Genomic DNA, 15638 nt, shown 5'->3' with positions numbered 1-15638 from the left:
AGAATTTTATATCATTTTTAATTTTGCTAGCTGGGGATTTGGAGATAGTGGGAGAAAAAATTATTTATTGGAGATTTTGTCCATTGGGTGCCTTTCCCCATAGAGATTTTGTCCATGGGGTCAAAAATTTTCTGGAGATTTTATCCGATTGAGATTTTTTTTTTGAAGATAGTGTAGGTTTCCCTTTAATTACAGATTGGGTCAAATAAAGTCAATTTCATTTTTACTGATGACATTTTTCTAAATAAAATTGTATGCATCCATCCTACAAAAATTAATTAAAATAAAAAAAGGTTTGTAATTATTGAAAATCATAACTGGGTACCACGTACTTAATCCTCAAAGCCATTTAAGAGTAAGTACGTATGACCCTGTTATGTTTTTCAGTAATTACAAAAATCACCTTTTTTTATTTTAATTAATTTTTGTAAGATAAATGCATACAATTTTATTTTGGCAAATATCATCAATAAAAATGAAATTGACTTGGTTTGATCCAATTGTTTGCGAATTTATGAATTAATGTAATTATCCCGCACTCGAAAAGCTTTGACAAAAAAAAAAAAACATCCAACAAATGGATGGAGAACAAATGGCATGGTATAAAAAGAGAAGGTATGATCATTAGAAAAAACTCAGTATCGAGAACTGTCAAAACTTAAAAAATGGCTACTTAAGGTTTTGACAGTTCCCATTGAAATTGTTGTTGTAAACAAATTTGCCTTGGAAATTGTTGTTGCTTTTGACTTTGCCAAATATTAAACGTCAAAACCTTACTACCCCATTTTGTAAGATGGCGGCTCTAATGATCATACCCTGTCTTTTTATACCATGAACAAATGGCGCACTTTTCAATGACAGCTTTGAACACCAGAAAAATAGGCCGAATACCGAATAGTGGCCGAATGTTCGCGGCATCTCTACTAAATACCAAGTACTTTGGCATTACTGTTTTTATCGAGAGAAAGAAAATCTGGATTTTTCAAATAAATACATACCAGATATAGTTGTTGTGAATTGCTTTGATTTCAAATTTTTTGTGCAAAATCTATCAAAAATAAGCACATTAATATAAAAAACTTTTATTCCTAGAAATTAAACTCTATCCGAGGTTTATCTGACTATTGAAAAATTGGCACTTAATATTATTATTTTATAAAAATGAAGTAATGTTAATTTATGTAGACACCCTGATGATAAGGAATTTTTTCTTCGAATTATATTGGTTATAAATGAATTAAAAAGCATTTTAAATTGAACTTGGGGAAGCGATACAATGCCGTTTATTTGTATAGGAAGGAGTTGTTTCAGATTTATATTTTCAACCCTTAAATGCACATTGTATCATTTTTGATACGCACATAATTTTATGTAAATAAAAATGAAATTGATTAAAAATATAGCATTGTTTTCTGAATCAATTATTAATTGTTTGGGATATACATATGTAGGTACATATGTACATTATATTGTTACTAAAAAAAAATTATTAATATTTTTTTTTCAAATAGGTAGGTACCTATTGTACCTATTAATTTTTAAGAACATTTAAAATTTAAGCCGAAGTTTTGGCTTAAACCCCTTTGGTTCTGGGAACCCAAACTTTTTTTTGTAAATTGGAAAAAGAGTGATTTGAGAATATGTAGGTATGTATATACAGGGTGTCCCAAAAGTTAACGTCCAAACGAAAACGGTAGATAGGGTAGGTTGTGACAGTTATCAGAAAAATAATAAAAAAAAAATCGCAGCCATATATTTTGTGAGTTATGGGCATTTGAAAAATGTCCAAAAAATGGTTACCCTGTGACGGTTTTTCATGTGCCGTGACTAAAAATCTTTACTTTTCTCAGTTTTTTCTTTTGTTACGGAACCTTGATAACCCTGCTACCAAATGCATTCAAAAATTTTAAACCAGCTGCATCAGTTTTAAAGAAAATATTACTTTTTTACCCAACTTAATGCTAAAATTTTTTACATGACTCTAATTCAATGAACCGTAGTGTAAAAAAACTGCACTACGATGTTTCGGCAAGTTACTTTAAAAGTTGGTGTGTTCAATTCTCTTTTCAAAATGGTATAACATTGTTGAGAATATTTTATAAATAACCGAGATACAATTTATTTTCTTAAGAAATCCGACTTTTTTATTAGGTACCTAATTTTTCCATATTATTTAAGTTTTGTACCCTTTCAGAACCTTTCAGAATACAAAAACTCAAATAATATGGAAAAATTACCTAATAAAAAGTCGGATTTCTTAAGAAAATAAACTGTATCTCGGTTACTTAGGTATGGAATATTCTAAACAATGTTATACCATTTTGAAAAGAGAATTGAACACACCAACTTTTAAGGTAACTTGCCGAAACATCGTAGTGCATTTTTTTGCACTACGGTTCATTGAATTAGAGTCATGTAAATTTGTTTAGTACTTAGTTGGGCAAAAAAGTAATATTTGCTTAAAAACTGATGTAGCTGAGTTAAAATTTTTGAATGCATTTGGTAACAGGGTTATTCAACAAATCCGTAACAAGAGAAAAAAATGAGAAAAATTAAGATTTGTAATCACGGAACATGAAAAACCGTCACAGGGTGACCATTTTTTCGACTTTTTTTCAAATGCCCATAACTCACAAAATATATGGCTGCGATATTTTTTATTATTTTTCTGATAACTGTCACCACCTACCCTATCTACCGTTTTCGTTTCGACGTTAACTTTTGGGACACCCTGTATAAGCTATTAAATACGGAAAATTTTAAATATTGAAATGCAAGAAAATTATTGAAGGTCATAAAAAGGGCAAACAAATGCTTTTTTTCTTATTTTTATGAGAAATTTTGCGAAATAATTTTTTCCGTGTTATTGGACATTGGAGTCAAGTTTGATTAATTGCATTATGCATTTAAGGGTTAATATCCACAAAAAAAAACATTCTTTTGATCAAAAACTCAAAACTACAAGTTTGGAATTGGCTCCCCAATACCTACCTTTTTTAAACAATTATGAGACTAGCTTCTAGCATCGTAATTGCGTACTTAGCTACTTACCTATGTTACCATGTAAATATGTATATCTATTGGAGCCAAAATCGACAATTTGTTATGTATAACCTATACCTGTCTACAATTCTACATAATTTACCATCTGTTCATTGCATGGTAAGATAAGCATTGAGTCATCCTTCATTTAAACAAAGCCTATCCCAACAAAACCAAAATATATGTAGACATCTTTACATAATATTATGTCACCCTCAATAGGTACTCTTTATAAACCTTCAATTAGGTGTACATGAAAATAATAAATAAATATTTTATTATTTAATTGTATCAAAAAAAAAAGATCCCAAATCAATATTTGGTACATAGGTACTTATCTACAAGATTTTCTTTACAGTAACAATTGAATACGGCCTTAAAAAAAATTAAACTACTCTACCCACTTCAATGTTCAATAATCCAGTCATCATATTAAAACATTTCTTGCCCACTCTCACGCCCCTTTGGCAATTTACCACCTTGCAGACCTTGCAGATTCTAAACAACAAAACAGACTACTCTACAAGATGTAAAAACTCTTTCTTTTTTTTTCTGTTAGTTTATATGTATAAATAAAAAAAATCCCATCCCAACTTCCCAACGAACTTATCTATCCCACGCATCCACCCTACATAACATCATCTACTACTGCAGTGTAAACAGCCCATTATGCCCCTGCTTAATTTTTTTTTTATTTTTATTTTTACTTGCGTGTTGTGGCAGCCATGCAGCCGCGCAACCGATGAAGTCATTTCTGCAACTTTGCAGACATCGATCTGCTTGCCAACCAATCAAAACGCTAGATTGGGCGTTGTCTGCTGTGTAAAAATCCGTTGAACCGCTTCAAAAATTCGCAGTCTTCATAAAGTCAGTGACGCTCGAAGTGCTCAATTGTGTCGTGTTCTCTGTTCCAAAGTTTTTCCAAAGGAAGAATATAAAAAAAGTACATTTTTTTGTGTAAATTATTTATAAATAAAAAAAAAAGAAACAAATATGAGGGAAATCGTTCACATTCAAGCCGGTCAATGCGGAAACCAAATTGGAGCTAAGGTAAGCGGATGTTGTATATGTATATATTGTGTATGTATGTAGTCATCTTCCATATAATTGCGAAAGTTATAATACAAGAAAGTGTTAAAAAAAGAAGGATTTTATCATTTTTCTATCGATTTTTTTTTGTTCTCCGTAAAAAAAAAAATCCAGTAATTTTTTTTTTGTTTCAAATGCACCGTAAAAATTGCATACGTTGGCATTTCGCTTGCAAAAAATAGATATATCGATTGGGCAAAATTCCACATTCCACATGGATTGAAGAAGAACATACATCGCCATATTATTTTTCTCCTTCGTTTATTTTTTGTGTTAAAATTTACCGGCCGGCATATTTTTTGTGTTGGTATATTTGTTAAATCTTCTTGTTTGTTTGCTTTAATTGAGTTTGTTAATATGTAATCGTTTTTTGTTATAAAAAAAATGATTTAAATGATTTCATTACCTAAATTTAAGGTTCATATGTACATTATATATGGTTTTACATATATATATACATAATAATTTTCGCCGCAATTTACTTTACCAACATTGCGCAAAAACATGACAGTAGTAGTGTAGTGGAATGGTTTTATTAAATACATACATGAAAACAGCAGATGTGAAATCATTTGGAAGAAAATATTTTAGTAGAAAAGCAAGTTTTTTTCTTATGTATTGTTCTCTTTTTTTTTTTGTTGTTGCTTCATATACAAATACCATTGAATAATGTACAAAGTCCGACGACAAATCCAGCAAAAGAGAAAAGATGGAACAATATGGAAATGGAATATAGGGTGTACATAAAATGAAATGGGCGTAGGTTTTTCCTTTGAAAGTTTCATGCAATTTTAAAATGTACCCTAAAATTTGCTGGAGTTTATTGATTTAAATAATAATGATTAAATGTAAACATTTTTTGTTTATCAACTGAAGTTCTATTTGTTTAAATGAACAAATGTTAAAACAGTTGTTCATATTTCTATGCATTTGAATTTTTAGTCATGTTTATAGAAATTATTATTATTAATTCATTCAATAAGAAAAAAACTTATCAAAAGTATGATTAACCACAAGATTGGTTAATATAATTCCTATAAAAGGAACAGGTGAAAGTAAATGTTAGATACCATTTAGGTATTTATTTTCTTTTCACCTTCCTAAGTGAATTCAACCATGGAGTTGGAATCTTTCTTTGTTCAATTTTCCTATCCAAGTTGAGTTTTCTCTGCATTACATACATATTTTTTTAATTAGAATTAACAAGAAATACAAATAACTTAGCACCTTCACGATGAGGTTGTTCAAAGATTATAAAAAATAACTTATGTTTGTTGAATAGAATAGCAGAAAAAAAATCCTCAGGACATGGATTAGGTGCCTACATTTCAAATTGATAAAAAGTCAACAAATTCGAATAAGCATAAAATATTTACAATATTAATTTTATTTACCTTTTTTTTACTTTTTGCTAAGAAATGACTCAAAAACTGTTTAGATGAAATATTCAGAAATAATTAAATAATAAAAAAAAAATGAGTCGATTCTCTCACTACCACACCCACTTAACTCCATTTGCATTAACCTTAATAGTGCATCTATTTTGCCCTACCTTCTTTTTCTTGGTCTGCAAACACCTTATAACATCTGTTATGTTTGTTTTCAATACCTACTCATTAGTTTTTTTTTATGAGTAAAATGATGAATTGAAGAATCAGTACCTATCGATAAAAATTTAAACCATAAAGGTATACCCTGTTAGTTCCATAGGTTTTTTTTCTTTGCGGACAATCAATCAAACGAATAATAGAATGAAAGAACAAAAAGAAAAAAAAAAAAACAGTTAAATGAAAACTAATGCTTTCTCCATGAGCAGCCATTCGGAAATGAAAAAAGCGAGTTCCGTCATTCGTCTATAAACAGAACTCTTCCCAAGTAACTATGCCTACCAATCAAATGGGGCTAAATAAAGAATTACAGTAGACAACATGAAAAAGTCTGAGAAAATTAAAAAACAAAAAAAAAAAAAAACATTCGTTGATGACTTCTATAGAATGTCCCTATTTTTGTTATTTCTGTAGTTGCTAATGATATTCCTTATTCGATGTGAGTCACAGTGATTCCCGGTCCCCACTTTAACAAGAATGTCATTAAGCCGCATAGCAAAGAGTTGGTATCTCTATATGGAAATGGCTTGAAAAGAGCAAGCGCCGTGTTTGATCGATAACATGTACCTACCTTTAAGTTGGGTACCTACTACTTACATACAATATACATATGTGCAATAAATAGTTGTAAATGATTAAACTCAACAAAAAAACGAATGAATATTTGTATTTTTTTCCAATTGGAATTTAATTTTATAAAAAATAAAATTAAAATAGACAACAGATGGCCAATTTATATGATGAAAAATGCAACAGAAGGGAGATAATGCATTCTGTTTCATGTAAATTTCCATTTTAAAAATAGAACTTTTTTTTTCTTGTCAAAGAATTTCGCTCCTGTAACTGGATGTTTTTTTTGTTCTATATGCATCGTCTATATATAAAAATAAAATTTCATTTGAGTTAGTAGATTCCAAGTAGGTACTTCTTATTTTAGTTACTTATAAAAAATGGGTATTTTTGAGCTCTTGCGGCATGTTCCTTAAGAAACTGAAAAGTTGCATTTATTTAATGGATCAATAGAAAACGGAATTTGTTAAATTACATTTCTAACCGTATTATAAAAATCTTATTTTAATGTCCAACTTGAATCCATCTTCCTAGAAACAAAAATTAGGTAACTACTTAATCAGTAGGTACCTATACTTTTGTACCTATTTATTGCATAAAATGACATCTATAATATTCAAATAAATCAAGAACTCACTTAGCATGACATCTGTGTCTTTTTTGCTTCAAGTGTTCCATAATTGATAATAATGAATAAAATCTACCTACCTACTTGAATTTAAACATTGTGTGTCTTTGTATTTTCCAACACCCACAAGCAAAAGAGAATACAAAAAAAACACGTCTAGTTATCAAGCTTAATAAGAATGACTAATATTTTTTTTTTTTGTGAACCGATGATAAGTAACTTTTATTGGGTACAAAGAAATGAAAACATTCTTGATGGTTAAATGAGTTCGTCTACAAAATTGATTATACAAAAATTTTCTTAAAACAACAAAAAAAAAAAATCGAACAACAGAAAAGAGAAATTATAAAATACATACTTAAAAGGCAGTGATCTCATTCCACATAACACGTAGGTATATAAGGTGCTTGAAGCAATGAATGGTTGGTACGTCAGCATCAGCAGATACTTCTTATAAGAGACTTACATTGGTTTATAACCAAAGATGACATCATAAGCAAAAAAATAAAAAAAAATTGTTTTCTATTGAAAACCCGGCATATTGTGGGTTGGTATGGTGGTAGCAAAAGGTTTGTAGTTTTTTCGATAATCTGAGTCACCACTTACTTAATACCTACTTACATTATATTTATTTTCATACATATTTTTAGAACTGATATTATTCTAAAGCTTAAATCTTAGAATATCAAAATATATAATGATGAATTTTCATAGACATCTATTTCTGTACACATTATGTGGCCAGTGACATTTTAAATTTCTTTGGAAATCTATCTTCTTTTGTTATTAAGAAAATGACTCCATTCATTTATATGATGACTAAAAAAAAAATTAAGTGAAACACAAAAGCTAAAATAAAAATATAAAACTCATTTTAGAGTTTTGCTGCAAATGGTTAAATTGATGCCATATGGTGTGTTGTTCCATGATTTTGGATGCCTTCTGTTCATGCATGTTGGCTTTTCTTCTTTTTTTCTCAATTAAAACCAATTGAAAAATACAAACGTGTTTTATTTTTTCTCTTTTTTTTTCATTTTGAGATCCCCACGCAAAAAAGTATGACAGTGTGGTGGCGGTTATCTCTTTTTTAAGACTATAGCAGTTTGTCTCGCCATAGAGTGGGCTTTAATAGGCCGCTGTGATACCGTGATGGCTTCATTTTTATATGTATTTATGTGGTTGAGTTTATATGCATGTCTTGGAGGAATTTTGTCCATAATTTAACCATATTTGGAGATAATGGTAGTATATATGAGGTATAAATTAAAGTGGTGAGGTAATACTTCAAAATTAAAAAGAAAAAAAACAACATGAGCAGCAACTTTTAATTGTCCTATAGCATGTATAATTTTTTAGATTGTTGTTTTATGTCCCTTGGCATGTTTTAAATAAAATGTAGGTAGGTATGTATGTGCAGAAATACGTATACCTAGTATCAAATAAGCAGTTTTCGATAACTTGCATTGATACCTTATAGCATCGGTACAAAATGTACCTGTGTACCTAATTTTTATTATTATTAAAATTTCACGAAAACTTGTTAAATTTGAGAAATAACAAAAATCAAAACTAATTGAAATACAAATTTTAGATTTGTATTGCAACTCGCATTCTTTTCAATTTTTCTCTCAAATATGTTTATATTTATGTAGCTATCGACATTCGATTAAACCTTCTTGCAAGTGTTCTAATCGGTAAATAAAAGACTTCCCAATAAACGTTGCTTACATATTCGCAATACAATATTGATAAGGATTTTTTAAAATAACAATTTTTTCATTAGAAATGTTGATTTCTAATACTTACAAAGCTGAAAGCTAGACATGTAATGTTGATTCCTGAAACTAGAACAACACAGCCTAAATAATAATATGCTCACAATTTACGGTGTATATACACTCCTGCTCAAATTTAACGCACATCATATTTATTTTACAAAAAAGTCCTACTATTACTTTATCTCACAGTATCGTGGTTATTTTCTCAAATAAGACAGGAGTTAGCTTAAATTGAAGGTATGGAATAAAATGTTTGTGGGGAAGATTTGGAGAGGTATGCTGAAGTCTATCTGTCAACCCGCGAACCTTTTAGAGATGAGTCATAAATTTTCATGGAGTAAACTCTGCCTCACAACACCTACGGAGTTAGTGAGATCTCATAGACCTAATTTAAGTACCCAAAGATACTTGGCTGATATTCTCGAACAGCATGCGGTTTCAATCACCCCTAGATTTGGTCCACAAATCAGTCTGATGCACGATAATGCATGCTAGAGTGGTTTGAGAATATCTTCATGATTAAAATGTGCCACCTTTGAATTGACCACACAGATATCCGGATGTAAATTCAATAGAACATGTCTAGGGAATGTTGAAAAAAATGCATTTGCCGCCGAAATCCACCTCCAAGCATTCTTGATTAACAGAAAACTGCAGTGAAAGAAAAGTTACAACAAAACCTTCAAAACTTAATTCGTGGAATGAATAGACGACTCCAAATTACCATATGCGCTAGAGGAGACAATGCCAAGTATTGAAAAAAATTATTGGAAAGAACTGTCACGCGTTTCCATTTTTTTAAATTTTTTTTCTTAAAAAACAAAAATTATTTTAATATCAGTTTTCAGACCTTGAATTGCTAAATTTGGTTTATCTTTTTTTTGGTTAATAATACTGTTGCAATTTAGCATTTTTCTGACTTGCTAAACAATAAGCAAACACAAAAAAATACAACAAATAATTTTAAAGCCATTTCAAACAAGATGCAGGGGTATAACTAAAGAAAAAAAAAGTGTGCGTTAATTTTGAGCAGGAGTGTAAATTTTAAAACAATCTACTCTTGCTTATAGGTACATAAGTATTTTTCTGGGTGTGGTTACCCGAATCAATATAATTGTCTGCATGTCTACTGACTCGTAACCAATTCTCTTTTTGTATCTTTCGCCATCATTTTCTTCATTTCAAATCATTCAATAATTTTGAGAATCAAACTTTAAATTAATTGTGTTTCTTTTTTTTCTTTTCTTGTCAACAGTTTTGGGAAATTATCTCCGATGAGCATGGAATTGATGCTACAGGCGCATATCATGGTGATAGTGATTTGCAATTGGAGCGCATCAATGTCTATTACAATGAGGCATCTGGTGGCAAATATGTTCCACGTGCCGTTCTCGTCGATTTAGAACCCGGCACCATGGACTCTGTGCGATCAGGTCCATTTGGACAAATTTTCCGCCCCGATAACTTTGTCTTTGGACAATCTGGTGCCGGAAACAACTGGGCCAAGGGTCATTACACAGAAGGTGCCGAATTGGTCGATTCAGTGTTAGATGTTGTCCGCAAAGAAGCTGAATCATGCGATTGTCTGCAAGGATTCCAGCTTACACACTCATTGGGAGGTGGTACCGGATCCGGTATGGGCACCCTCCTCATCTCAAAAATCCGCGAAGAATACCCAGACAGAATCATGAACACATACTCAGTTGTACCATCACCAAAAGTATCAGACACCGTTGTTGAACCCTACAATGCCACACTCTCAGTGCATCAGCTTGTCGAAAACACAGACGAAACCTACTGTATTGATAACGAAGCTCTCTACGATATCTGCTTTAGGACCCTCAAGCTGACAACCCCAACATACGGTGACTTGAACCATTTGGTGTCGCTGACAATGTCCGGAGTAACCACCTGCCTTCGTTTCCCTGGCCAGCTGAACGCTGATCTCCGTAAATTGGCTGTCAACATGGTACCTTTCCCACGTTTGCACTTCTTCATGCCCGGTTTTGCTCCATTAACATCAAGAGGATCCCAACAATACCGAGCACTGACTGTACCTGAGTTGACCCAACAAATGTTCGATGCCAAGAACATGATGGCTGCCTGCGATCCACGACATGGACGTTATTTGACTGTTGCCGCTATCTTCCGAGGACGTATGTCAATGAAGGAAGTCGACGAACAAATGCTTAATATCCAAAACAAGAACAGCAGCTACTTCGTCGAATGGATTCCAAATAACGTCAAGACAGCCGTGTGCGATATTCCACCAAGAGGACTGAAGATGTCTGCCACTTTCATTGGTAACTCGACTGCCATCCAGGAACTGTTCAAACGTATCTCAGAACAATTCACTGCTATGTTCCGTCGTAAGGCTTTCTTGCATTGGTACACCGGAGAGGGTATGGATGAGATGGAATTCACTGAAGCCGAAAGCAACATGAACGATTTGGTGTCCGAATACCAGCAATACCAAGAGGCCACTGCTGATGAAGACGCTGAGTTCGAGGAAGAACAAGAAGCCGAAGTTGATGAAAACTAAGCAAACAAAAAACAAAATAAAATTCCGAAAAGATTAAAAAGAAAAACTAATCAAAAAGAACTATCTTTTCATTTTAAGTAAATTGTCCGCTCTCTTTTGTTCCTTTTTACCAACCCTTTATCCTAAGTGATAGACACATCTCATTCGCTAAGTGCTGCCTTCGATATCCATTAAGTTATGTTAACTATTTTATAAAATAAGTTTTTTTGTACACATGTATACATAAATGTAGCTTGTGAGTGTTCTTCTTCAAAGAAATTCCATTTCAATTAATTCGTTTGCCTTTCTTTTTTTTTAATCATACTCTGCTTTATAATTTTAAAAAGCAATCGTTTTTGAAGCAGAGAATATGCATTCAATTTATAATTGTATTTTAGATTCGTTTCACTAATTTTTTTGTTTTTTATTTTGCACAAAAAGACACTATTTGTATTACAGGAGTTTGTAATTGTAATTAAGTGTCGTTGAAAAATTGTCGTTAGTTTATCCATTTTTTTTCTCTTTCTTCTATTAAATCCACTCACTCGAAAGAAACATCATTTAATGCAACAGAAAAGACAAAATGTTGGAAATATACTTGAACTTCTAATTGATAAAAAAAAACATTGGCTATTAATTTTTTTAGTTTCAACTTCAACTAAATTGTTTGAAAGGAATGCAAAGGTGAAGAAGGTAGGGAAGATAAATGATAGCCTAAGAGCAAAGAATAGGTGATGGTCAAAAGTGACAATCAAAAAGGTGACAATCAACTATCACCTTTGCCGATTCCACCCCAGCTCTATTTGAATGAAAACTACTGGTTAAATGTGTTCCGAAAATAGTTCCCAATCAAAAAGCTCATTTTTAGCCTTTTCATTAGTATGTATAAACGAAAAAGGAACAAAACTAAAACCAATATTTTAGGAATTTTTTGGTTGGTAGTCCTTTTCCCGAACACATTTCCCAAAGAGTTTTCATTCAAGGGTGCCAGCACGTAACTTTGAACAATTTGCAAAGACGGATCTCTTGCTAGCTCGAGTCATGTCAAATTCTTTATTGGGTTTTATTTGGAATATCTAGGGCGCTATTATGACTCGGGAGTTGAACGTTGGTCTCAAGTCGAACGATGCTCGTTTCGTGGTTTCCCGATTAATTATTTCTAACATAGGTAGTTTGAATATACTCTACTCTCTAGAGAACTGCAGCGTTGGCCTTGTAATGAATCTAAGACTCCGAATAGCTTTTTATAGACCCAATAACTATGATTTGACAAATTTTTCGCACGTCGTAATTAGTAGGAAGTACAATAGAAATTAACTTTCGCACAGATGTGAAAGTAGCTCAAAGTTACATAGTAGGGCCCTATAAATCCACTGCTTGTGTTGGGATGAATCGGTTACCTGTCATTTGGACCGGATCGGAGAGCTAGAGTCTTCTTTAGGTATGCAAAGTGTTACATTCGAAATCGGAGAATTCTTTGTTGAAATAACCGTTCCGATTAATCGGAGAATCTTCCGATGAAATATGGCGCCCATCAACGTTTTGATATAAAGTGCTTTCAGCAAAAACAGAAAATAGTTGCGAAATATTTAAAAAAAAGTAAATAAAAAAATATAAATAAATTAGTTTTGACATTTTTTTTAAGTACATATTAATAAGATAGTGTGTTTTCATAAACGTCGGAAATCTGCGTTAGTACAATCGTCTTTCTGCTTTGCTGCATTAATGAACACACCAATTCTGCAGAATGTTTACAGTATAATTTTTAGCAGTCACTGAGTGTTCATAAACGTCAGAAAAAAATATAAAAATGACCACAGAACTAAGAATAGCGATGATATTTTTTGTTAGCATTTTCGTTGTCGACTTTGGCGACTTGAACATTTTTCATAAATTCACTATCGTTTACATTAAACAAAATGCCACTTCTCACAACTTTTTAAGTATTTGTTAGCAGAGTTGTAAAATTTCAAGTACCGGTACCAAAGTACTTGAACGCTCTTTCAAGTACCAGTATTTCACCAGTATTTAAGCATTTACTGCAATCTACAAGCAAAGGTCGAAAATAACCATCGACTTTTACTTTTATTGGGTTTAACTTTGAGAGAAACCACATTCAACACTTATATTTAGGTTAAGGTCAGTGATAATTTATTTTTATAAAAATCTATTTTTAGGTCTTTGGTTGACTCTTAATTTTTACTTTCAGAAATAACTCTCATCTGTCGACCTTTATCTTAAAAAAATAAAAGGAAACGGTCAATCTAAAACCTGTTTCAAGGAAAATAAATCAAAAGTGGTTAAATTTTCAATGACGTCATTTTCTTTCCATAAGCATGTGGCATGTGCTAGGTGGCAGGTGGAATGCAATATGCGACATGTGGCAATAGTAATTAAATACAAATGTAATCATTACTACCCAACTCCGACAGTGATCTTAATATTTTTGTGTAATTCAACGCGTTTTTTTTTTACAAAAATTATGGAAAACAAAAATGTAAATTGTGACAGAAGGCTATGCGCGCGTATGTTCATTATGGCTACTCCTCATGTTTTCAGAAACAGGACGAAGCAGTTCGTTCAATTTTGACATAAGCCCATGCGCGCATATGCCTATTATAGTTGGGCCTTAACTCAATAGGTGATGACTGATAGTCAGGTACTTGAAATACTGGTACTTGAAAGAGCTTTTCAAGTACTTTGGTACTTAAGTACCGAGTGCAGTATTTAGGTACCGAGTGCGGTACTTGAGAAATTTTCAAGTACCAGTACCAGGTACTTAAGTACCAGTAAAAGTACCGGGTTCTGGTACTTGAAAGTACTAAAATACTTAAGTACTTTACAGCTCTGTTTGTTAGTATGTAATTTGTTGTTTTTATTTTTTCTATTCAGAAAAACATAACAAAAAATTTTCTTTCAACTTACTTTTTTACGTCGCCATTTTTTTTTTTTGTTAAGTTGATGTTCACGTGGGCGTCAAACAAAGGTAAGATAATGCAGTTCACTCGATGGATAGCAGAATGACAAGTTAGAGTTAAAATGGATCGAATGTGTGAATCGGATCTGTGATTCACGTGAATAAAAGAATAAGGCTGCATACCATTTCTGGTGGATCCTTTATTCTATATTTTATTTAATAAGGTGTTTTAGCCAAAATTTAGCGATTTTAATCCGGGACAAACGATTAATGAACATTTGAAAAGTTGTGTACCTATTCTGCTGAAAAGGAGTGTATTTGTTAAGTACAAGTTATATATAGGCGGCAAAACTAAATAAGCCATATTCATAGACACTGTCTAACACCCCTATTACGATTGTCAACTATCAATTGATAGTTGATATAAAATAAATTTCGATCTCTTATTATCTTATTTGCGAAAAAATTGAAAACAAAGAATGATGCCAACCTTTATTATTTGAAATGTAAATCAAAAATTCAATTACAAAAATGACCCAAATTAGATTTTAAAACACCAAATTTCAGTATTTATCAACTATCAATTGATAGTTTACAATCGTCTTAAAGAAAGACAGGAGTTTTTGTAGAGGGGTTCAATAGGTTCAGTGAACTAAGTTCACGGGAACTAAGTCCACTGAGAGACCTAGTTCTCATTCAGTGGGAACCAAAACCATTTTAGGAAAGTGGCCTTCGTTCCCATGTAAGGTGGGATTGAACTCCAATCTCTAATCGGAACCTGCACACAGAGAAAAAAATAGTCATTTTTAACTAATTCTTAACTATTTTCATAGTTAAAATCGGGATAATTATTTTAAGTAGTTAAAAATAGTTATTTGTGACTATTTAAATAGTCAGAGGGACTATATATACTATGCATTTTTTCCCTCCCGCTTATATAAAATAAAATAAGCTAAAAATGAAAAAAAGCAAGTATTAAAGTTTTTTTTTTATATATAGAATCATTTTCAATGATGCTAACGAAATATGCTTATGGAACAAAATAAAGGTCTTGCGGAATTCGGCAGCTTGGATGCACACCCTGTTGATTGATTTTTGTTTCACTGAAAAATTAGTTCATACATTTGAACAATTAATAATTCAAAATAGTTACTTTTAACTATTTTGCTTTGGCATGTGACTATAGTTAAAAATGACTATGGATGGCGGTTGTTAGTGCAAGACCCGGTTTTTTCCTTTCGGTTAAACCGGCCGGTTTTAAACCGGGCCAAAAAACCGGTTTTCGGTTTTTTGCTTGATTTGAAAGTAAAAAAATTAACCTAATTTGTCAGCCAAAATCAAAACTTTTCGAAGAAAATCCCTAGCTTTTTTTAGTTTGATTTTACTATAAGAGTTCTTAACTCACTCTTAGTTTCGAGTTTTGAGGAATTTTTTAAGGTGAATATGAATGAAAATTTATAATTACCTATATTGTTAGTTGAGAGAG

At 31.8% G+C, this 15638-nt stretch overlaps 1 protein-coding gene across 1 annotated transcript; it reads left to right on the top strand.

Moving 5' to 3' along the window:
- The first annotated feature begins 3884 nt into the window (after positions 1 to 3884).
- Positions 3885 to 11278, top strand: LOC129918798 (tubulin beta-1 chain). The gene is made up of 2 exons (XM_055999526.1): positions 3885 to 4092; positions 9970 to 11278. Exons 1-2 carry the CDS (start codon positions 4036 to 4038, stop codon positions 11254 to 11256), a joined length of 1344 nt encoding a protein of 447 aa, XP_055855501.1. The 5' UTR covers positions 3885 to 4035; the 3' UTR covers positions 11257 to 11278.
- The last annotated feature ends 4360 nt before the right edge of the window (positions 11279 to 15638 follow it).

Source organism: Episyrphus balteatus, chromosome 1, assembly GCF_945859705.1.
Source record: "Episyrphus balteatus chromosome 1, idEpiBalt1.1, whole genome shotgun sequence".
In the NCBI taxonomy this organism is placed as follows: Eukaryota; Metazoa; Arthropoda; class Insecta; order Diptera; family Syrphidae; genus Episyrphus; species Episyrphus balteatus.
Note: the sequence above shows the minus strand (reverse complement) of the source record. Positions and strands in the feature narration are given on the sequence as shown.

What these genes read in the sequence shown, in the direction of transcription:
- LOC129918798 (XM_055999526.1), top strand. Translation starts at nt 4,036, where the DNA reads ATGAGGGAAATCGTTCACATTCAAGCCGGTCAATGCGGAAACCAAATT. An exon ending in GAAACCAAATTGGAGCTAAG is followed by an intron (nt 4,093 to 9,969) that starts GTAAGCGGATGT and finishes TCTTGTCAACAG; the next exon opens with TTTTGGGAAATTATCTCCGA.